The following is a 25,387-nucleotide window of genomic DNA, read 5'->3' as shown; positions in this document are numbered from 1 at the left end:
TTGGTTACACCTCTTAATATAAATGCAATCTGCACAGGCAAAACCCAAATCTGAAACCGAGCGTAGACATTTTCAGCGTTATGTAGTTTGACCTAAACATCTCTTGCTAGTTTCCTTTTTTTCTATAGCTAATATTTGAAAATCAGCATCAATGCAAATGCCAATGTCAAATAGGTCGGGGCATTTTATTGAAATTTAGATAAAATGACAAAATGGCCTGCAGGAATTTTCAAATTGCAGAAGGTGTAATATTTCTTTGACCTGAAATCTGTGTCAAAAAAATACCAGTTTAGTACATTTTTGTGGCAAGGATGTTACACTCTAGAAAAATTTAAATGTCAAATTTTTTTCTATATTAATTTGCAAAAATCCTTCTTTCCTAGCTTCTGTATGTTTGTCTTATTAAAAATTAGACCTAAAGTCACCATTTCCTTCATTACAACAGTTCGGATTGAATTTGCAATACAAGTCAAAAAATTGTAAGTAGATTTTTTTACCCCAAGATTTTTCAGCCCAAGTTTAATCTACCAAATATTGGAGAGACATCTGGCAGCAGATTTCTATGGTGGGGCATTTTGGACTCATCTGTTGTAGACCTTGACAATGGGGCGACCTGGACCGAGGGGCTTGTTAGGTTTTTCCTTAGTCTGTGGTGACTTATTTTTCATTTTGTCCCCCTCCCCTTACCCTAACCCTCACCCTCTTTTGGTTTTTCTTAGTTTGTGGTGAAATATGATTTTTATAAGCTGCACAAGAAAAAAATGACATTTGTGAGAAGGAGGACTGTAAGCATTGAGCTTAATTCAGATTGACTTTTAGGGCTCGACTTTAAGAAAAATTCCTTGGACCGGGGGTTTTGCTTCCTTCGGATTACTTGACTCCTTTTTTTGTGTGTTTTTTTGCTTTTCTTTTTTTGGCTGGATTATCCTTTTTTGAGTCTTTGAGGGACTTGTTTGGACATTGGGGGAGGTTGGGGTATATGAAAAGATGGCGTGTTTGGCAAAGTTAGAATCTAGCTCTATAGGAAGTGTTATCAGTAACCTTTGGACATGTGAAGCATAGGCTAATTCTGCAGCACCTTCATTAAGGGATTGTAGCATAGCTACTAATGACCTCACTCTAACTGCAGCATTATAAAACCCTGCAGCATCACCACGGGCCACTTTAGGGAGATTAAGTATGATCTGTATCTCTTTTAGGGCCAGCTGATGTGGTTGACCATGCTGTCGCTCCAGGGCTGCTATCGCTGTGGTGAAAGGCCATGGGTATGAAAGGGCAATATGTCGAGCCGAGGGGAGACGTCTGTGATCTTAAAGGATGTGAAACTTGTACAGTTCAGGTTCCTCTGGTGGCAGGAAGGAAGAGGGGGTGAAATAAGCTTGAGGTGGGGGCATAGGAGCAGGTTAAATGGCAGATGATGGGTCTGGAGGTCCCTGAGCTGATGGCAACAGACTGGAAGGGTGGTAGTCTGCTGGAGCGGCACTCACACCCTGTGCTGTGGCTAAAGGATGGGCAGAAGAGGCCAGTGGCATTTGTATAGGAGTTTGATGGGAAGATTAAGTTGAAGGTGGCTGCATTTGCAGGCATTAGGGAAGGAGAGACAGCAGGGTTGGAGGGACTTAGACGTGGAAGTCATTTGCTAGACTTTGAGGTGTGGAGTTGGGATATGTCAGAGATCAGGTAAAAGACTAGCTGTATTCTAAATCTATTCTACCTTTCAGTTAGGTTTTAGAAAAAACACTGCACTATCTCTGCTGCTATCAAAGTTTTATAGTGATGTTCTAGATGCTAGATTTCTCTAAGGCCTTTGACACTGTAGAGCACAGGACTTTACTGGACTGCCTAAAAGCTACTGGGTTCTCAGAGGATGCTGTTGGGTGGTTTGCAACCTATCTCAGTGGAAGAACCCAGGCTGTTAAATTAGAGGGTGTCACAGCAGAGATACTACAATTCTACAAGGTGGTACCTCAAGGTTCAGTTTTGGTCCCACTCTTACTAGCTATATGTGTCAATTGTCTTGGAAAGAATATTGCAAATACTTCTTTTCATTTGTATGCAGATGATATGTTTATTTACTGCTGTGTACACCTGCACAAGCTTTTGCAAATCCTCAGCATGCTTTTGATTTAGTCCATGATCAGCTTTGTCAGCTGTTCTTAATGCAGATCAAACTGAACTCAGGTTCTTTACATCGTCATTGTTTTTAAAGTCTGATGCAAACTGGACTTTACTGAGTGCACATCGTCTTGGACAAAAATAGTTGTTCATGTACACATGAAATGCTCAGCTAGGTTTTTAAGTTTCCTGTGTTCTTTATGTACTCCATGTGTTTTGTTTTATACAGTCCCATGCACACTGGATTGTGTGTAATTTCTGCGAGTGGAGGATACATATGTGCATCCTTGAAAATTCTGTTTGAAGGACTCAGTCCCTGAAAACAATGTGAGGATCCTCGACTTTGGAACAGGTCGCCAACAGCAGTTGGACATAGTATCCTTTAAAAACGGCCGTAACAGGATTCTTCCTCGGCCTCGAGAAACAACTTTAGTTTCTGCACAGAAAAAACTGGAGTGTTGAATTTTCAATGTTAAACATTTTAGTGTTGATTTTAAGAGTCAAAGTATAATTTTAACTCCAGTCAGAGTAAATGGCCTTCAGTGTTGAAGCTACCTGACAGTGTTGATCCATTCAGTATCAGTCTAACTTTGTAGGGGGCCAGTTGATAGAAGCTCTGCCCACTGCCATTTCAAACCTAGAGGGCAGTTTTCCCATCATGCCTTTGTGCGGAGAGTTTAGATGTGTTAAGCTGTCTGTAGATTAGGGATGTTCTTGTGCATCTATTTCCTCATTCAGCTAAACACTCAATTAAATTTTATTTAACCAAATAAAGAGAAGAAAAGACTTAGGAGACAGTCAAAGTCATCACAGGGTCACTATGTTAGCCACGCTGTACAGAGTATAACATGCTCACATTGCAACCGCTAACATTAGCAGCTAGCTCCGCCAGCCTTCATTCCACTTTGCAGAATAATATTATGCTTTGATATGCTTTGATTAATATTATTCTTTTTTCTTTTCACTTCAGTTGAGTAATATGTGAGTTCAACCCTTGACAGCCTTCATGCCACTTCATACAAAGCTTCTCATATTTATGTTCGGTGAAGTGCCAGGTGAAAGCTCAGACAGGAATGCAGCAGCCATTCACAGAAGCTACAGTGACCTCTAGTGGCAGGAGGTTCATCACAGTTTTATAGAACATAAAACATAACATAAAAAGAGCATTATAGGCTGTGATTTCAAGCCTGTGTTTTTAAAAGAATTATGGGTAATTAGTCGAGAAGGAATTTCACTGTTTAGCCACGCACATCCCTAGTTTAGATGTTGCCTGTTGGGTTTCCTCTGCTCATGTTTCTGCTGAGTTATTGTTGTTAAACACTTCTGCACCATGAGTGAAGTTGGCCACTGAGTTGGTCACTTCCTGTCTGTGGTAATGCATGGTCTTCAATAATGGAGAGAGTGCAGACTTTTAACCCAGGGAATTATCTGTGTCTGTCTCATTGCTCTATGGTTACCATAAGACAGCTTACATTGCCCTAGTAGTTTAGTCTGAGTGTTAATTTAACAAAATTGATTTGCTGTGTGTGTTGCTGTGTCTTTGTCAAGTTGTTAAATGCCTTGTCTCTCTCATGAGCACTCTTGTCTTCCCTGTAAGTTTCAGTCTTAGCTTTTAGATCTTTAATATTTTCCTTTAGATTCTGTTTCTTGCTAGTATTTTTTAATACTCTTTATTCTGTCAGTTTTTGCATTTGTAAAGACAAAGGAGTGACACCGCTGAGCATAAACAGATGGACAAAACAAACAGTGGGGCCTGCAGTAGTTGAAATAATAATCATACAGTAATTGATGAGTCCATCAAAGATAGCATGAATTCCTTCTGTAGTTGGGCAAAACTCCTGGAAGTAGCATTGGTTCTGACTTTTTGCGTTTTTTTTTAGAAGGATTTTGTGGTTTGATATTTTTTTCCACAAATATGACACATATGAACGTAATGGTTCTCTCCCTCATTCTGTTCTCACTTGTCAGTGTGTCAAAAACAGGGTTTTAAAGTGGGTCACATTTGCATTTCCCATGCTCTCTGCCAATAAACCGAGGTGGTTGTTGCTTAACTAGTTGTTGTCAGTTCAAGTAAACCGAGGCGTAACAGGAGTGTACAACTGGAGCCAGCAAGACACAACAGGGCTTTTTGTTTGCATGGCTGTGTGTGTGTATTTAAAGCTCCTGCTGTGTGTTCATATTATGTCTCCTGTGCATGTGCAATGCAACGTGAAATCACACGGAGCCACCAATGTTACGCCGTTGCTGATGAAATAAAGGCATAAGATAGACAGAAGTCATTGTGCCCATAATGCAGAATTGCAGTATGTTAAGAGTTACATTTTCATCTTCAAGTCAACAATGACTGCGTCATTTTGTGGCCAAGTTAGGTGTATGATTAGTGAGGCTTTATGTGCTTTCAGGTAGCTCCTTATATGGCGATATTCCACGCAGTAAAAGTGATTAAATAAGCGTAAAAGGAAAACCAACTCTACTACAGCTGCATAACTCTAAAATAAAGCATCTGACATCACGATTATCAGTCATGGTTAGTATCAGTTCTAATGACCTTTTGGTACTGTTTAACTTATAAATAAATCAATTCTGATCCATCCACCCCTAATATTTGGCCAACCATAACCCAGTGTTTCTAAAAGTACACCTGCTGCTCTGTTGTTCCACAAAATAGCTAATCAGCCAATCACACGGCAGCAACTCAATGTATTTAGGCATGTAGACGTGGTCTAGACTACTTGCTGAAGTTCAAACTGAGCATCAGAATGGGGAAGAAAGGGGATTTAAGTGACTTTGAGCGTGGCATGGTTGTTGATGCCTGACTGGCTGGTGTGAGTATTTCAAAAACTGCTGATCTACTGGGATTTTTACACACAAACATCTCTAGGGTTTACAGAAAATGAGCCAAAAAAGGGACCATATCCAGAGAGTGGCAGTTATGTGGATGACAACGCTTCATTGATGTCAGAGGGGAGTGGGCAGATTGGTTGGAGATGATAGAAAGGCAACAGTAACTCAAACAACCACTCTGTACAACCAAGGTATGCAGAATAACACCTCTGAACACGTGGGACCTTGAAGCAGAAGACTACACTAGGTGTCACTCCTGTCAGCTAAGTACAGGAAACAGAGGCTTCAGTTCACATGGGCTCACCAAAATGGCATGGACCCATCCTGCCTGGTAGCAACAGTTCAGGCAGGTGGTGTAATAATGTGTGGGATATTTTCGTGGCACACTTTGGGCCCCTTGGTACCAACTAAGCATTAAAATGCCACCTGAGTATTGTTGCTGACCATGTCCATCCCTTTTTGACCACAGTTTACCATCTTCTGATGGATACTTCCAGCAGGATAATGCACAATGTCACAAAGCTCAAATCATCTCAAACTGGTTACTTGAACATGACAGTGAGTTCACTGTACTCCAATGGCCTCCACAGTCACCAGACCTCAATCTAATAGAGCACCTTTGGGGTGTGGTTGAATGGGAGATTTGCATCATTTATGAGCGGCCAATAAATCTGCAGTGTCTGTGTGAGGCTATCATGTCAACATGGACCAAAATCTCTGAGGAATGATTCTAACACCTTGTTGAAACTATGACATGAAGAATTAAGGCCGTTTTGAAGACAAAAGGGGGTCCAGCCTGGTACTAGTAAGGTTTAGCCTACCTAGTTACGTGGCAGGTGTACATCTTAAGGGTGCTTTCAGATCTGGATCTCTCGGAGAAGTTGTTCTGAAATAATCCCTCACTGGCCGGTTTGTTTTGGCATGTAACTGACAGTCAACCTCAAAGATCGCATGGGAGAGGTGGTCTTGACTCGCTTTCAATCGTAGTCTTCATCAGGACCCTGATGAAGATAATGAGCAAAATGCATCACCCAAAAATTGTTGCTAGAGATTTGTTTCCTTCATGAATTTATTCATCACAAAATTAAAACAAGCTCATCATACATGTCTTCAATGAAAACTAAACAAACATTGGCAATGAATGCCTTAACACCAGTTAGCATGGTCACAAATGTAACTGCAAAACCCGCAGAGCTATGAAAGCCCGTCTTGTTCATGTATCGTGTTTGTAATATTCTGCATTTTTAGTGGTATCAGACTTTTGATAAATATGCTTATTTTCCCAGATGCTGTTGATGAATTTGACCTCCTCGCTGCTCTAATTCAACCCACTCAGCATTTTGAATCCAAAGCGGGACTAGTAGTCTAGGCATGGCATTTGTTTACTTATGCAGCAGACTCTGGTACAGTGTGAACACAAAAACACACAAGAGTAGAATCCAACTAAGCATTATTTTATCTCCTTAATAGGAACAAAGTAAATATGATTTAGGTGTGAAGGCATCCTAAGAATGTATTTTCCTAAAATGGTACAAAATAAATTATACAACAGCTTTTGGGCTGTACTTTAAATGTTAAAAAATGTAAATTGACTTTAATTGTGTGTCATGGAAAGGCCAAAATTGTGATGTGATTAAAATGATTTTTATTCCTCAGAATTAGATCATACTCGAGTTGTTTAATTTCACTGTTTAGCAAATATTTAACCCACTGATAGGCAAAGTTCCTGAAGAGAGATCTTCCAAAGCTGTTTAGTGAGACAAAGCTGGCAACTCTAGGTTGTCAGGTTGGGTTTAGTTTTGAAGTTCTCTAATTTTTTAGAAAAATTGTTAATGAAACTAAAAACAAACCACTAACAGATGAGAAAATAGCAACCTGGGGTATTAAGAATGTTTGTATTAAGTGTTGCTGGCACCATCATAATGATACCATGGTGTCTGGGCCCAATTAGAAAGCCTTAATGCAAATTAACTGAAAAGTAAATAGAAATTTCAGTAATATAAATGTTGGCATTCCTGACATTTCGTTCACACTGTGACATAAGAATCAAACTTCAAGCTCAGACAGGAGGATGAATGTAATGGGTTAAAGCAGTCGTATTGTTACTGAAATAGATTTGAAGTTTGCTAACCATTAAAGCACACACTGATCCTCAGTGATTCTCATGTGTTTTTATAAAGTGTTGCATTAGCACCATCTGCTGGAAGTGGTTGGGTTTCTCTTGCACTTGTTACAGCAGGACAGCACAAAAGTCTCAGGGGTCTCGTGATTTGTTTGTTTTTATGATCATAAGTAATTTTAGTACTCTAATATGCAAAAGTCAGTCTCACAATTTTGTATGTTTTGTAGTGTTACTTTTTATTATGATGCGTTATTTTGTTCTTTATTAGTTGGCTACTCCCTTATTGTGAACAACGCAAAATGTTTCACCACTTATGAGTGTTGAGGTTTTTGAGAGTAGAGGAAATAAGAGCTGGAGCACATTCTGCTGACCAGACTAATAGTTAAATCTAGAGATGCACCAATAGAGGGTCTACACTGAGGTCACTTTCAGCACACGGCACCACTGCTCAGCTGGGCTGAGTGGCAAAAAAGACTGTCTGGTCTATGGGGAACAGATGAAAAGGGGAGAAAAACAGTGGACAGAGATCAGCACTGTCTCCTAAAGAAACAGTGGACCGTTTACATTGATATGTGGTCATATATTGAGTTCCTTGACATTTATAATGGACTTTGTTTCAAGTGTACAAAGCAGAGCCTGACAGCTTATATCAGCCTTGTTCATCAGTGATAGATGTTGAACTGAATTAACGTGGAAAAGTTTTGTAAATATGAGTCTTAAGATCAGCTGTGTCTCTCTGTTTCAGTGTCTTTACTTCTTTTACTTTAGCTAAGGTTTGAAAAGATCGCTCTGTGGTTGTTAAATCTGTTTGCAAAAATTCAGGATGTAGCCTGTTTCAACAAGAACTTAATGTAGCCCACCACGTCTGTCTTTCTTTATCTAACTCAGTTTTAACACCAGTTAAACCTGTGTTTTATTTTTACTGTGATAAATTCACTTTCATATTTTGGCACATAACCGTTAGCGTCATATGTTCGTTCCACGAAACTGTCACAGAATTAATTCCAGTATTTAACCAAATGTCTGCTTTATTTAACCTGTGATAAATATTGATTGACTTGACCATTTTTGGTCTTTCTCTATAAGATCAGACAAGTTAATCAGAAATCACAAGACTATTTAGCTGTTAAACATGATCTGATGTCACTAGATTTTTTTGTCATCTTAGATATTGTTTATCCATGTGGTTGATCTGCTGAAATATGAGGTCTTCATTCTTCTTTTAAGGGTAAGACTAGAGGAAGGGGAATGTAGCGAGATTAATCTAATATCCATCATCATCAGAATGGTTATTGTTTCTACTGTAATAGCCCGGCTTCATCTTGTGGCTTTATTAACGTACTGTGACGAGTTCAAACATTATAAAAACATATTTAATCAGCCGAGGGTCTGTACTGACCACGGTGAACATCATCATGGTGTAATTATTAAAAAGACGTCTCTTTTCAGCTGAAAAAAAGATGTGTATTGTTCCCTATCCACTGCTCTCTGTCATAGCTTCATGTGCTGCACAGTCTCCATGCACTTGCTGTAATCCCTGAGTCGTATGTTCTTCTCTGCTCTTATTCTAATACAGCTAATGTGGAACAAACCTTTCAAAGCAGATTGATTGGCCAGACTCCATTTCTCTCGTCAGGTGGATCCGTTTTGCAAAGCTTCAATCTGAAACCTTTGTTCTCGGTCAAAGAATGAGTGGCCTATCAGCCTCATTGGCTACTATCTCAGAGCAAGGCAGTAGCTTTGGGCATGCTTTAGTTCTACTGAAACAGTGCCTGCTGGTGAAGAGAATAGCATGGATGCAGCTAAAGTGGCATTTTGTAACTTGGACAACATTTTTTTTTATTTGGACAAGTAAAGAACAACACTGAAAGCTGTTTATGGATGAAAACATGCATTTGCCCATCTCCCGCTTGGCCTTGGCAGAAGTTTGATTTACTGGTTGGCTCCACTGATAGTGAACAGCAGCCTGCTGAACTCAAATTATGTAGTCTAATCCTCAGGGTGGCACATGTCTACTTCATGATTTTTTGTCAGTCTGGCTGGCCTGTAATAAATATTATGGACAGTACTTCTATCCAGTTTTTAAAAGGTTCTGCCCTTCCCTGTGAAATCTACCATATGTCATGCAATTGATATGTGAAATGGTGTATCGGTTATGTCAAGTGTGTGTATAAAAGTGTCATCGTAGCAATAAACCGTGTTGATTTATCTGTCATGTCTTGCCTGAGACACTCCCTGCCTGGAAGGGATAGCCTCTGCTGCCTGCTTTGAACAGCAGTCTTGAACAAGCAGTTCAGGAAGATTGCAGTGTGAAATGCACCACAGTCCTCAAACTAGGGCAATAGGGTAGACGGACAGTGAACACTGAACATGATAAAATGGCATGTTATGCTACAGCAAGCATCATAACCTATATATGCTTTTTCTTAAGCTTTTGTTTTGGTATCAGCTAAAAAATGCCACCTTTCAATCTCTTTTAAAGCGAATAGAGTCTCCTTCTTAAGCCCATGTATGCTGATTGACCTATGACCTCTGCTGCAAAGATGTGACTAACCATATACCATCAGAGAGGTTTAGCAGGCAGCCACAATGATGACATCAACTGGTGCCAATTGCAGGGCTTTATTGTTGGACTGTTTATCAAGAGAGGACAATCAAACTGATCATTCAGGCTTGTAGGTCAAGATTTTTGTCATACCAAAGGGCAGTGTTTTTGCTCTTTGGTATGCTGTTGTTGCCACATGAACATTAAACCACTTCGAATACCAGGACAAATGAGTCCAAAACTCCAACCCAGGTATACCCAAATTAAAATGAATGCTGTGTTTGAACCATTTGGAGTACAAGCACAAATAAAGTGTCATTAGAACGACAACACTCTGACGTTTCAGCCCAAACCGTCAGACTTACTGTAGCTGCTACTGGTATCGAGCAATAAAACAAAAAACTTTTTTTGTTTGAATTTGTATTTTGAAAAAGAGGTCTGTAGAGCAGTGTTTCCCAACCATTTTTCCTTGGGGCCCCTCCTACATGTACCTAAGAAAAGTACCCCCCTCCTCCTCCACAGGACCCAAGAGAGAAGAAAAAGTGACACACTGCAACCAAAAATCAACATAGATTTTAATTGTTTCACTGATAGAACCATAGAAAGGCCTGTGCATGCTTTTCTGACTAAAAAAACTTTGTGTAAACTACTTTTTAACTGCTTGGTCATGGTTTTGGTCAATATTTGCAAATCTAATTTTGCCAGCCTCAGAGCAGTCAAAGCCTCGCCAGAGGCCTCTTCAATCAATCTGTCAGTCTTTGTTTATGTTGTTCCAATTCATAACCAAAGTTGTGTCAAGACACTTTACAAAGAGGGCAGGTCTAGACCGTACTCTCTGTTGTGGCCTATCATAATAGACCAGCTTTAATCATTAATATTATAAAAAAGACTCTATTATTATAAAGACCAGCGTTAATCACCATGATCACACTTCTAGGAGTATTTATCCTCCTTGTGATATAAACCTTCCCTATTATAGGGCAGGACTGTGGAGCAGACCAGACTCATGTTGACAACTTTTGCTGAAGCTTCACTATGGTTGAAGAAAGAACTAGAAGAAGGGGTCAGGGTGGAGATAAGCAAGGAGAGGGATAAGAGAAACAACAAAACGAGAAATGAAAGACAAATTTATGGCAGTCATGGCCATAAACTTATCTCCCATTTTGTAGGAAATTGCTATAAATTTACAGACGATGGTAACAATACGTGTAAAATTAGCAGTAACAGCTTTGATTGATAGAAAACAGAACTATGCAGTATTAGCATTAGCAGCTAGGATGGTAATGCATCTAAGAGAACTATGATTGATATATAGTATAGTAGTACTGCTCTTAGATTCAGTGAAATTGTTCTAGTAATGAGTTTAGAAGCAAGAATGATGTTAATAGATGAAGCAATGGTCACTGTAATACTAGCATTAGCAAAAATAATGGTAGTGAAGAGAAAGAAGTATAAAATATAACAGAAATGCTAGTTGAACAGCTCTTAAATTCACTTTAAGTCTCTTGAATCTTAAAGGTAGATTGAAGGCATTGGATGAAGATGGATCGGGTGTGGATGTTTTGTCTGTTGACAGTTTCTGTGTTTTTGTCTGTAACTGTTGAATATGATGCTGCTTGGTTACATTTGAATAAAGGAAATAATAAGTAAACACAAATACACAAAGGGGAAAATGTAAGCCAATAATCATGTCAAGCAGCATTGCTAAGCATGGGTTTTCTTCACTAACCCACAGCTGACAGATTTCATTGTAATCACATTCAAAAAAATCTCTGGAAAAAAATAAAGCAATATTGAAGCCCTTTGAAGTACTAATTGCATATCTATTTCTGGTTGTTCTCTCACTGAGTCTTTCCTCATGGATCACACTTTCAAGTCTTCCTTCACAGCTTTATAGAAAAAAACGTGTACAGAAGCAGAGTGTGATTTTATGTCTTTCTTTCTGTTTTTGATTCAGGTGGAATCCCGGGACACGTTGAACAGCATTGCACTCAAGTTTGATACCACACCCAACGAGCTGGTTCAGCTTAACAAGCTTTTCTCCAGGGCAGTGGTGCCTGGCCAGGTGGGAACTAACATGCATCAAATGATTAGTCTTATGCAGCAGCCTAATCTTTGTCTTGGAACAATCATCTGTCTTTTCTGAGCTTAAAAGGATGTTCCCATAAAGTCAAACAACTAGGCTTTCAGCACCTCATCACTACAATGGACCACAAAAACAGACACTGAATTTGAAATATTGCTTGCAAAAATTCAAAATTCACTCTCATTTCCAAACATAAAAATGTCTAATTTACAACAGCATGAGATGAAACACATTTCATGTTTGCTTCTCACACCTGTGGTTGATTTGTGTGAAAGGATTAATCTCTCCATGTGTGTTGGTGTGCGGCGTTCGATGTGTTTGCTCAAGGCAGTGCCTGTGTAAATACAGTCATGGATTCTGTTTGCAGGTTCTCTATGTTCCTGACCCTGAGTATGTCTCCAGTGTCGGAAGCTCCCCTTCCCTCAGTCCCATCAGCCCCCTGTCTCCAACCTCCTCAGAAGCAGATTTAGAGAAGGCGACAGTAAGTTGACAGCAACTGAAACACAAATGTCACACACTTAAAATGTGAATGTACAGTGGCTTTAAAAAGTCTATACACCCATGGTGAAATGCAGCACTTGTGTAATGCAAAACAGTGAGGCCAAGATGTATCATTAAAGATTTTTTCCACCTTTAATGTGAACTACAACCTATACAGTACAATTCAACTGAAAAACAAAATCTTTTAGGAGGTTATTAAAGAAAATGAGCAAATACCTGGTTGTGTAGTATGCACACTTAATACTTCAGTGAAGAACCTTTAAAAAAAAAAAAAAAAGAACATTGAGTGTTTTTAGGAAGGAGTCAATGTGACCTATCTCAACTTGTGAGAATGTGCCCAGTGTTTGCTGCAAGAGTACTCAGATTCATTAATTCTAGGCAGAATTCACCTTCATCTTTAGCTTTCTAGCCACCATCCAAATACTGACTGGTATTTGGAGCTGTTCATAGTAGATGTTGTAACTGCGATAACACTTTTGTTTTGAGCCGCTACTGTCGCTATTATACATAACGATAGAAGGTATTCCTTCATTATCACTAGAACATGTTTGTGACCATCTTTACAGCACTACCACAGCTCTGTAACCTGTCCCCCTCTGGTGTTGTGTATGCAGCTTCTGTGTGCATCAGTCACCTAGCACAACGATCAGCCCTGTGTAGAAATATACATGTTTGCTGGTCTCCATGGAAACATAGATCTTAATTTTGTCACTATCAAGAGAACATGAATGATGCTGTGTCCACTGCTATCACTGATGCTGCTGCTCCACTTGAGTTTAGAGACCCTCCAACTACAATCATTCTCATTTTGTTTGCTCTCATCACTGTTGTTAATTATTCCATGGCTGTCAAAAGAAACTTCTCTGTTAATTGCATGCTTATCTATTTAGGCCATGCTTATGATATAGGAGCATATTCTGCATCACTCAAGGGAAAGAATCGGAGAGAAAAGCAGTGACTGCAAAGAAGTTAAGCCTTTAAAAATGATGATGCTTTCTTATAGGGTTGGGTATCGTTTGGGTTATTTCTGATACCATTGCCCGAATCTATACTTTTAAATTGTCTGAATCAAGACTTTTAGGAGTAAATAAACAACAGTGGCCTATGTCACTAAAAATACTTTAATAATTGCAAAGGCTTTTGAAATTATGAAGTACACATTAGGCAAAATCATACAAATAATTGGTAGAACCTTACTTAACTCCGATAAATTGTACTTTCTACCAACAACTCCAACCTCTACCCTACGTTGAATTCTTGAATAACTTATTTTTCAAGAGTTTTTTTTAAATGTGTTAGTCCTACTAGAAACTGCATATGTGATTTGATAATTTAACTTATTTGTTTATACTATTTTATTTTAGTATATATGATTAAATTTAAATCATAGTTAAATACTAAAACAACATGAGATGATCTGTTGTTTGAGTGCACACAAACTGAACCACACATCCCCCCAACCCTCCCCATATAAATCAGGGCCTGGGCCCCCCAAACACAAAGTTAAGATTCACCCCTGCTCTGAAACTAATAAACAAAGGTAACATGTGTCAGGTTGCGCTCTCCTTCATCTAAGGCCATCGCTCATTGATGATCTCTCCTTTCCTCCTCCCTCCACAAAACTGTATTTTCGAAAAATTCCAGTCCGTTTTCAGAGCCCTCCATAGTACTGAAACCACTTTATTGAAAATAATGAACGACCTCCTTCTAGCCGCAGACTCAGGAGACTGCTCCATCCTTCTGCTCCTTGATCTAACTTCAGCTTTCAACACAGTAGATCATTCCACTCTCATAAACAGGTTACACCAATGGGTAGGCATTTTTTGGCTCTGCTTTAAACTGGTTTTCATCATATCTTTCCAACAGATCCTTTAGTGTTTCAGTTAATAAGTCCTCCTCCTCCTCTGTCCCCTTTTCCCGTGGTGTCCCCCAAGGTTCCATACTTGGCCCAATTCTCTTCTCCATCTACTTGCTCCCGCCAAGTCAGATTATTAAAAAACAGATCTTTTTTCACTTTTACGCAGACAATACCCAGATCTACCTTCTGGTTGAACCCAGCGACCACAAAAAACTATAAAACCTCAATAACTGTCTTCATGATATAAAAACCTGGATGGCAACTAACTTCCTTCAATTAAACAAGAAAAAACCAGAAATAATCATATTTGGTCCACAGCAACTCACTGACAGTATCTTATCTTGGTCCACTATCCCTCTCTTTAAAACCACATGCAAAAATCTTGGTGTCATATTCGATTCAGGTTTAAAATTCGACAAAGAAATCAATCCTGTTGTCAAAGGTAGTTTCATGCAGCTCCGTATTATCTCCAAACTCAGACCGATTCTCTGCTCCGCTGACTTAGAAAAACGAATCCACGCATTCATTTCATCTCGTCTCAATTACTGTAATTCACTATATTTTGGCATCATCCACTCCTGTCTGTCCTGGCTTCAACTTGTCCAAAACGCAGCAGCAAGAATTCTCTAGGGCTGTAGTCAACCAAAGAAAAACTTGGCCGACCAAAATCGCACCCAGGCACCAACTATTCGATTGGTTGTTCAGGTAAAAAAATAAAAATAAAATTTTTAAAAAAAAAAATCATTAATTAAAAAAAAATTACCTTGTTGGAGACTAATTCAATCCATCCCGGCTCCTCACTGCACCTGCTTGGTACTCTAAATGATCCTAAAATGAACATAACAAGCCTTATATATCTTTTCGGCTCATCATGTCTTACTATATAATATAATTGATTGAGAGATCTCCTGCCTTTGATCTCCATGATCCCGGCGCGGTAACTCTTTAAACTCATACAGCCTAAGAAATAGCCTCAGATCATCATTTTTCATTCATTTATGACGATAAGTAATAACAGGATCACTTGATCCAGTCTGCGCCGTGTCATTTATGAGCATAAAGCAGACAACATGTAGCGTTTGTTTACGGAGGTGAGAGGGAAAAGTTCACTTGTCGGGACTTAATGACCAGCAGACATCACCTTTTATCACCTCTCCTTTCTGTGTGACTGTAAGAGAAGCTAACGCTAACGTGAACACTTTAAGGGGATTATAAAAGGAGATAATACTACTCAGCCTATTTACCAACAGGTGAGTTAAACTGACAGTGGGAGTTGATGCAGTCGGGGAGGGCAGAGCAGAGAGACTCAACAGCTCCACTTCAATACAAACAGCCTGCAACTTTGTGATGAGTTGATGTGCTGTTTCTGAGCATTAGTGCTGTAAAATACCAGAAAATATCTGACTCTGCGTAGCTTTGTGTGCTTCTCTACCTGTAATTCATAGAGCTGCATTGCTCCTGCTCCCAGCAGCACATCTCTCTCTCTATCAGTCAGCTGCTAACACGTTTGCCACCAGACCAGCATCTTAGGGGGGGGATTCACCAGCCAGGGTGAGCTTAGTCAAACTAAAGCTTTTCGATCAATTAATCGACCAATCAAATTGAAGCTGTCAGCCCTAGAATTCTCACAAGGTCAAAAAAGACAGCCCACATAACACCCATTCTTTCCTCCCTGCACTGGCCAACTGTCACCTACAGAATCAATTTCAAAATCCTTCTGTTTGTCTGTAAAGCACTAAATGGCTTGGCCCCTTCCTGCATCACTGAGCTTCTGTCCCCGTACCACACCGTCAGAGAGATCATCTGACAAACAACTCCTGTCTGTCCAGAGAACCAGGAAAAAAATTATGGAGACAGGGCCTTTTCTGTCTGTGTCCCAAAACTGTAATTCTCTCCCCCCCTACATCTGATTCTCTGCAAATATTGAGATTTTAAAGAGCCATGTGGAAACTCATTTTTACTCATGGCCTTTAACTATCCCTTACTGAACACTTGCTGGCTTTTCTCTTAAAATTGTTTATTATTGTAATTATAATTGTTGTTGTCATAATAATTACTATTATGAGCAGTTGTTATTTTTTTGATCGCTTTTAAAGCAGACATATCATGCAAAAAATCACTATTTCAGGCTTTTCTAACACAAATATGTGCTCCTGGCCTGTCCACAATCCCCTCACATACCAGAAAAATCCATTCCCTCCCCCTCTCTCTTTCTCCACCATTCAGAAAATGTGTGCTGAAACAAGCCGTTCTCAGATTTAGCTCCTGGTGACCTCACCAGGAGTGTAAGCACCCGCCCCCAGGTTTGGTTGGCCCTTCCCCACTTGGAGGAAAGTTCCACCCTCCTCTACTGATCCTCTCATCTACCAGCTGAGATGCTGGATAGCTCAGTGGGTTATCCTGCTGGCTACAGTCTGGGAGGTTGTTGGTTCAAATCCCAGTCAAGTCCTAAACTTTGGATGAAAGTGTCTGTAGTAACAGGAGTGCTGCATCCATTTCCTGAGAGGGGTGGAGTCAGACAGCTAATTACCATTTAAAGCCACAGACACAGAAACAGCTCGTTCTGAGAAGGGCTGAAATAGAGGGGGTTTTAGATGCACAAAAATCCTAAACTGGAGTGGTTTTTTTTCAGCAACAAATTTCACAGACATGTTTTGGGGACCTCTGAGAACAATATAAGCTTGTCTTAAAAGGGTAAAATATGACTCTTTTAAATTTTACTCATTTTCTTGTGTGTCTTTTCATTCTTTTAATGCTGTCTTCTGTAAAGCACTTTGGATCAACTGTGTTGTGTGTAAAGTGCTATATAAATAAAGATGATTTGATTTTGATTTGACTTATAATACAGACAGGCGCCGGTAGTCGAATGGTTAAGGCGCATGCCATATATGCAGGCGACCCAGGTTCGAATCCGGCCCGTGGCACCATTTCCTGCATGTCTCTCCCCTGTTTCCGACTCTATCCACTGTCCTATCAAATAAAGGCCAAAAATAAATCTTTAAAAAAAAAAAAGATGCCAATTTGAGGCAGTGTAAGAAAAATAAAAAGTTGTGATTTCTTGAAGCAAAGACTCACCCAGTATTCATCCTCTGGCGCTGTGTCAGAGACAGCTCATAAAGGTAATAAAAAGGCTATTTTATCCTCTCTAAGTCCTTATTTTCATTCAAATAAGTTACATTTGTGTAAAGTTGATGCACATCTGCTCTTACTAAACATTTAGGCTAATGATCTGAGTTGTAGAAAAAGTTGTGCATTATTCTTATTGCATGAACAGACCTATTTTAAAGGACATTTGTTCAGTAGTTTCTCCCATTTTTGCCTCATATCATCAGCACATCTGTCCCCCTCTGTCTTTTTGTCTCCCACTATCTTTGATGGCACCGGTGAGTTTGTATGAAAGCATCATTTGAGCATGGGCATTATGGCACACTTATAAATACTAGCGCCTATGGCAGAAAAACAAGTTATTCACTGCTATTTGGAACAGTCAGAAGACGCTGAGTTGTGTGAATATATGATCACTCTACACCCCACTCTGCTCTCTCTATCGTGGCGGGGGGAGAGAAAGAGAGGGAGATGGGGGCGGCAGAGGGTGGTGAAGAAGGCTGGCCAGTTTCATGAACGAAGGGCGCTGAAGCTAGAGGAGTGCAGGAGTTGACGATCTGTTATGTTGGTGCCTCATTCCAAATGTTTAAGGCTTGCAACGGTGCCCCTCTCAGCACAACAATCTAGGCAACCACCTATATCGCCTATGCTCTGAGGAGGTGTTCTTACATGGCTGAAGAAGGCAATATTATCTAATATGATGTATTTCTGGAGGCATTTTGTAAGTCCGTGACAGGGGTGTCCAAACATGAAAGGTTGCATTCAGAAAGATGACTGGGCCACTTTGATGCACCTCACCTTTAATATGTTTTAATTGATAAAACCAATCAGATTTATTGTTTTTCAAAGATGTGCTTAGTAATTGAATATGCTCAAGGAAAAATAGCAGTCATATCAGTGGCTGACAAAAGAAACAGCTGTTGCCAAGGATTTTTATCAGCCCATCAGGTTTCAAGGTGGCCCTTGTGAGGGCCCAGCTACTTCTGGTCAAGCATTAAAGCAGAGAGGGGAGATGCTGACGTCTCATCTCCACATTCAAACTCAAAACAAGAATCAAGAATCATAGGAATGTTGGCGCGTGAAGATGATTAGCATGCTTTTTGTATCAGATCTTGACACGAAACAGATAGTGAAGGAAAGGAGTGCTGTTAGCAGATGCTGTAATCTTTTTGTTGTTATTCATGGGGTGTTATGAAAGGAGGTATCATTATTTTCAATTGTCAATATGATTTCCAGTTACCCTACTATCTCAACTTAATGAAATAATGATGAATTCTAATTGTCAAAATGTGTGTTTATAGAATTTTTTAAAAACGTCACCAGCAAAAAAAAAAAAAAAAGTCGAGTCCACTGTGGGCCGTATTTTTAGTGTTCAGTGTCTGCATTTGGACCTGGGCCATAGTTTGGACACCCCTAAGTGAAACCTAACAACTGTATATTCTAGATTTATAGCACTTAGGTCTCCCATATGCTTTTTTAAAACCTCCCATTGAGGATTAGTTTAAGTTTTTAAAATTTGAATTAAAAATGACATTTTATCAGTTTTGTGAAGTGATTAAATTTGATGAAGTGCTGTTTGACAATCTTAAGTGAAAGAAAATTTAAAAAGCATACGAGCTTTATCACGCTTTTATTTCTACTTGGTTTTAAACTGTAAAATGTCTAAAAAACTGAAATCTCTCAGCAAATTAAGACCTGAATTTTAACGAGTTAAAAAGGAAAAAGGTGCTTATTTATTCCACAGTATTTATGATAAAAATGTTGAAACCTGTAAAAACAGACAAGTGTTTTGTAACAGTTATGCTTCAGTTAAAGGAAGTTTTTCACCAGCCATCCATATTGTCGATTGTTTCTGTTATAGATCTAAAGATGAAGCAGCTCTGATGTATCATCATGCTCTCAGCCAGCCTTCAAGCCTGCTGGTATTGGCAGAAAAAGTAACACATCTTGCAGGCATGGATCTTGGCTCAGCTGTCTGCATGACTGTGGATGTGTGTGTGTGTGTTGTCATGGGTAGCTCGCTGACTGACTCTCTGGCATGTAGTCTTGCTTTGGTATTATTTTGCAGCTACCTTTCACTGGCACTCTTGTTTTCTGTCTGGAAAGTTATTCCCTGATGAAGCAGAACCAGTTTATCTGAATAGGTACTAATTGTCTTGTTTACAGTTTTAGGAGTTTTAATTGGAATCCCAACTAATGTGAGCTCCATCATGCTGAAAGCAACCACGGCCACAAGATGAAGCTGTAGTTTAAAGGAGCCTTTTATCTTTCTTCTGCTTTAAACTGAGGGACATATTGGTGAGACACTATAAGAAACAACTGGAAGATTTCCATCATTCTTGTTAAATATTAAGAATGCTAAATATACTATTGTTTCCAAAAAAGGCATGGTATTAATGGATGAAATCGATTAACCTACAACAAACAAAAGATTAACATTTCTACTTCTACAGCGATGGGTCGAATTTATTTATAAATGTGGGCAGCTGTATTTTGCTCTGATTACATCCCAAATAAAAACTATATAAAAAAATAAAAAATGAATAGATGTTGGTAGCCAAGGTAAAGTTAAAGCAGGGTTTCACATCAATCACATAAACTATGGTGCTCATCCATAGTCTAATTCTTATTGTCATGATCTTTTTTTGCCCTGCCATGTCACATTTTCATAAAGCTGATGTTTGCCTGCCCAGAAGGTGTGGAACGTAACTTATTACTTTTACTAACATTACAGTAATTGATTAGTTTCATTAATGCACATGCACTTTTACTTTTTTGAGTACTTTTACTTCTACCAAAGTAATTTTTAACCAGAGTAACTGTACTTCCACTTGAGCACAATACTCGTACTTTGTCCACCTCTGTTGACGACACTGTATCTCTCAAATCTGAGGAATGTGTAGGCAGAGTGTTCGGATGTGTTGTTTATCTTTTTAGTTGTGTTAAGATATTGCCTGTTCTACTTTGATCCCAGCTTGCATTTTTGGTTATTTTTTGGGTGGATCGTTGCTGTTTTTGTTGTTTGACACATTTGCACCATGAGTGAAGTTTTCCACAGAGTTAGAGTTCCCGCCTGTGACTTTTGGTGTTCTTAAAGGAGTGAATTCTTTCTCAGCATTGTCTTGCTTTGAGGTTGGCTCTGTGAATTGTTTTTTTCAGGGGAGATCCACCTTGCCACAGATTTTCAAGAGTTACTGCAGCTCTGTCACACAGTTAAATATGTAACACTTTACAAAGTGTTGTTGAACTACATGTAGTGTGGACCAAAAAAGGCACTTTTAAAGTGTTTAATTTAACTTTTGATGTGTTGTATTAACACCATCAACTTTGATGTGTATTTGACTTTATTACAGAGTTGTGACTTTACCTAAACAACCTGGGTAGAGATCTGTTCACTCGCTGTTCTTGCCCAAGAGGAAAGATCATATTTTACTGTACAACTCCACAGTAACTACTCAGAACTTATAATGAGTTTTAAATGAAATACTTTTTACTCTTACTTGACCAGATTTATAGACCAGTACTTCTACTTTTACATAAGTAAATTTTAACTAGAGTAACAGTACTTTTACGTGAGTACAGTAGTCGTGAACTTTTTCCACCTCTGTTGCTCAGCAGTGAACCATACGTACTCGTGAGCCATGCGTCGCACACACACACACAGTGTGGCATGGACTAATAAAAGCTCCACACTGTGTGACTGAGCTTCAGACACTCAAGCTACAGGAGACAAAGCCTCAAAACATTTCAGGTGAGACATTTGTTCCTCCTTACCTTACATCCATGTAGGATCTGCATGTCTGTATGGATTTGTGCGCTCCCGCCATGTCTCTCTCAAGCGCAGGGCTACCTTAATGTCAGATTTGTTTAATATTCTGGTAAAATTCCTTTCTTAAATGACAAAACCTGAAAGTGCGAGTGTGTGATTGAGAAGACTCAGCTTCAGTAAGACGTATCACTCAACAGGAAATGCTTTTAGTATCTATAGCCAATATAAAACATGTTAAAAGCGCTTTGCAGCCACTAACAAGCTAACAAAAGTGAAAGAGGCAGTCAGGTTAAAGCTTTTCAGCTCTAGCTGAGAGAAACGGTCTCTGCTATTTGTTGGATAATTCCTCTAGGGTGTAAAATTAACACAGAAATTTAATTCATGTATCATTTAGATAGTTTTTGTTTTACTAAGGCCAACAAATAGAAAAAAATCCACTCTACCATGAATTATGGGACAAAAGTAAACAAGAATACAGGAAATAAAGGCTGTGACACAGTTTTCAGGTGGAGATTAGTTTTATTTAAACTCAGAAGAAAAATTTTTATCATCTGATCAGACAAGAAAGAAACTGAAAACAAACTTGAATCTGGGGTCCCCCAACCGTAGTCTCCCCAAATCCTGTAGGAAACATTGGTTAATAGCAAATACTTTAAAGAAGACTTGTGCAATGGTTGACTATAAGCGATTAAATAAACTTAAAGATTTTAAGGACTTGAACTCTACAGACTTGCCAGCGTAACGCCACTTCAGCAAAAAGCATACCCAGGGTCAGGTCAGGTCTCTTGAATGAGCTTTGGCGTGTAAAAAGGAAGCTTTCGAGGCAGGGAGCCAAATTTTCCTCAGATTGCTGCATTGAAGGAAAGACTGTCAGCACTTAAAAAATACCAATAACAATTAAAAAGAATGTTTGGAAGTCATGGACGGCAAGTATGTCTTCTCCCTCATGAGAAGTGTGTGGGAAGTGTGATGGGTGTCACTTTGCTACAGATACATAACACCCTACCTCTGATGTGCCAGATTTAATGAAAGGGAATGGAAGACATTGTTTGTTATGCTCCACAATGAGGGAGTGCATGTTTTGACATTTATACCAAGGCAGCCTGTTTGTTCATTGTCAAAGCTGTGCTGTAGTCTGTGTTAACTATCTTGTCGCAAAATGCTGTTTTCATTGTTAACTTTGGAGCAAAGGAAGCGGCTTGAATGAGTCACTGGGAAGTCATTATCAAAGAACAATGAGGTGTGGTTGTGCTGGAGAGGTGCATTTGGTTTAAGTTGACAGTAAATATATATGGTTCCAACGATTTAAGGTCCCATAAGTCAGGGGTGCTGCTTTGTTTTTAAAGATGTTCATAATTTTCTTTTTTGTTCCTTTTAAGATTAATTTATGTTCATTTATCTTAAATGACTTTTTTACTAATAGGGAATGTAAGGGGCAGAGAATGGCATGCTCCAAGCAGCTTTAGGCTCAGCAATCTGCAACCACTGCTACAAGAACTGTAGCTTCTCTACACGGGGGACTTCCTCTAAGCTCTAGAGCTATTCCTGCATTTTCAGTCCCTCTGTTCCTACATGCTATATTTTAAGGTTCCTTTCTTCTCTGTCTTGAAAGAGCCCTGTTTTGGCTGTAACAAATTTGGCCAGCTCCCTCAGGCTTTCCTGGCTACCATTGTCTGTGCTGCTTGTGTAGGTTTGGGTCAGTCGCTGCAGGTTGCTTATCAACAACATTCGGATACAGACATGAAGAAATGCTTGTGGCTGGGTCTCCAGAAGACAGCAGTTCAGCTAGGGTTAGGTCTTAACTAAAACCCCACTTCCAGCTGAATAAAGAGCCCCAAAGCATGATGCTGCACCCACCATGCCTCACCATGGGTATGGTGTTATTTTTCTCATATTCTACATGTGTCTGGCTATGGGGCAGGCTTTTTCTAAAGAAGAAAAACGTCCAAGCCCAACTAAATTTTGCAGAAGCATGCAAGAAGTCTACCATAAACATATATGAATACGTGTTTTAGTCTGATGAGACCAAAATTGAACTTTCTGTCATCATTTTAAATGGTGTGTTTGACACAAAAACAACACTGCATATCACCAAGCTTGAGTCAGCTCGTCCCGGGCACAAGCACATCTGTCAACTGGCATGGGTGTCCATATTAAAAACAGATATCAGTTCTTGGTTAGGCCCTTTTGAGATTACCTACAGGCAGGGGACAGATGATGTTTTCCATATTCATTTTATTTATTTGTTTTTCAACTCAGACTCAGGGAGTGGTTCAGAAGACCGTGTTTTTATGTAACCAGGCTGTAATAAAGCATTTTTCTGTACACAGTGCTGTAAAAAAGTATTTTCCCCCTTTCTGATTTCTTCTTTTTATTTATTTATTTATTTTGCATATTTGTCACGCTTAAATGTTTGAGGTCATCAAACAGATTTTAACATGTGTGGGGCGCAGATGGCCTTGTGCAGGGGTCATCAATTACATCTGTACAAGGACCAGCTATTTTCCTGACAGACGAGGTGAGGGCCAGACTTTCACATAAATTAAAATTAAATAGATATGCCGGTCTAAACATACTATCGTTTAAACACTTTCATTTTGTTCCAAATTGTATGCAATTTGTAGTCTTTAACACTGAGATTGGTCCCAAGTAGCTTTACTGCAGCCAACCACAAGGGGGCGATTGAGATACTTTGGCCAAATTTCTGGGGCCATTATGTTGTTCATCACTGAGTTTGATGCTAATTTGCTTTGGCATGATTAGTGAAAAAAAAAAGGATGTTTTTTACTGGTAGACAGTAAAAATGGCGCAAAAGAGCCTGAAGAGGAAAGTTGGTGTGGAAAACGGCAGCTTTGAGCAGGAATGGACTACGGTTTATATTTACGTTTACCATGCTAGCTTACGTAAATGTTTCACCTGTTTCTCTGTTTTCAAATAAGATTGATAGGTCAAAGGTTTTTAATTAAGAAACAAATGTTTAACAGCGCCATGTGAAAAAAATCAAGTTAGCTTGTGAAACATTAACACAAAATGTTACAATAAAACCACCAGATTATTCATCGTGCGCCATCAATTTTTAGCTACTATAAAGCTTACAACCGGCTTTGGAAGTAAAGCTTTTTTGAGAGTGGTTGCTTGTATTTCTGGTTAAGTAATTGCTAGTAATGGCTGACGGGTTGAATTTGATAATATCCTGGGGGCCTTTTGGGAAGCTGTGGGGTATCTGATGTGGCCCCCGGGTCACCAGTTGATGATACACGGTCCAGGTTCTAATCCAGCCTGTGGCTACTTTCCTGCATGTCTCCTCCCACTCTCTCATCCCTGTTTCTGACTCTATCCAATGTCCTTCTCTATAAATAAAAAGGTATAAAAAGCTCAAAAATAACTTTAAAATTAACATTGGACGATTAAATACAAAATGCAGTTTTGAAATGATGATGCCATTTATTAAAGTCGCTGTAAAGTGATAAAACGGTTGGTTGTATGATAGACCCATGTGTTATCAATCACCAGGCCAAATATCAGTAATGAAAACATCTGTAAGTTTCTAAAATAAAACTTCAAAGTCCTGAAACATGGGGCAGTAAAATCTGCTCTAGGATAGAGCATGTCTGTTGAATGACCTGAAGCCATGCCCGCTCAGGAGAAATTAAACCAAGCTAGGAAAGAGGTGAACAACTTTCTAACAGTTTAGATTTTAGAAAAGCCATGCAAGCCAAACTGGCCTTTTGTAACATAAACAGGAATCTCTGGGGTTCTTTTCATTGTTTTATTATGTTTATCATTATCAACTATCATAAGAGTTGTACACTATAAGCTGATGCATGCTTCCATGTCTCCACCCATCATCCCTCTAGGACTCAGATGCCCAGCACAGGCCAGAGGGTTTTCAACCCCCAGTGTTCCCCACCCTGCACCAGTCCAGAGTGGTGTCATCCACCTCCGAGGAGGAAGAGGCCCTTACAGAGAAGTTCCTCAAAATCAACTGCAAATACATCACTGAGGCCAAGGTGAGATCCTTTATTCCAGATTTGCCAATCGTTCAGTGAGGGCATGTCTTTGAGATCACTCCCTGCCCTCCTGGTCATTTGACGGGCAGATTTACTGCAGGTCTGTAATTAATCATCGAAATTTTAAGCAGCAAACAAAACAAAACAAAAATCATGACTTTACCATTATTCAAGAATCAAACTAAATATTGAAGAACAGGTAGATCTGTATCATAATACTTCAAATGTCAGAAACTTGCTTTAGATTTTAAATCAATGGACAAATACAGAGATAAAAGTGCTTTTGAAATAAAATTCCACTAAAACTTTTTTGATTTTTTTTTTAGTTTATTTATTTTTGCAGAGGTTTGTCTTGTTTGTTTTTCTTCGGGTGAGCCAGACAGAAGAATTCCCTTTGTGCTAAATAATTCATACTAAAATACAATACAATAA

At 39.2% G+C, this 25,387-nt stretch overlaps 1 protein-coding gene across 4 annotated transcripts in view; it reads left to right on the top strand.

Annotated features, from left to right (window-relative positions):
• Positions 1-25,387, top strand: part of oxr1a (oxidation resistance 1a) — a 186,320-nt gene that overhangs the window by 134,163 nt on the left and 26,770 nt on the right. For all 4 annotated transcript variants that reach the window (XM_041792777.1, XM_041792774.1, XM_041792775.1 and 1 more), the window contains 3 exons: positions 11,584-11,691; positions 12,080-12,193; positions 24,803-24,955. In XM_041792777.1, the coding sequence (XP_041648711.1) occupies positions 11,584-11,691; positions 12,080-12,193; positions 24,803-24,955 (375 nt within the window). The remainder of the gene's footprint in view (positions 1-11,583; positions 11,692-12,079; positions 12,194-24,802; positions 24,956-25,387) is intronic.

The sequence above is a fragment of the Cheilinus undulatus genome, linkage group 8 (assembly GCF_018320785.1).
Source record: "Cheilinus undulatus linkage group 8, ASM1832078v1, whole genome shotgun sequence".
NCBI classification, from domain to species: Eukaryota; Metazoa; Chordata; class Actinopteri; order Labriformes; family Labridae; genus Cheilinus; species Cheilinus undulatus.
Note: the sequence above shows the minus strand (reverse complement) of the source record. Positions and strands in the feature narration are given on the sequence as shown.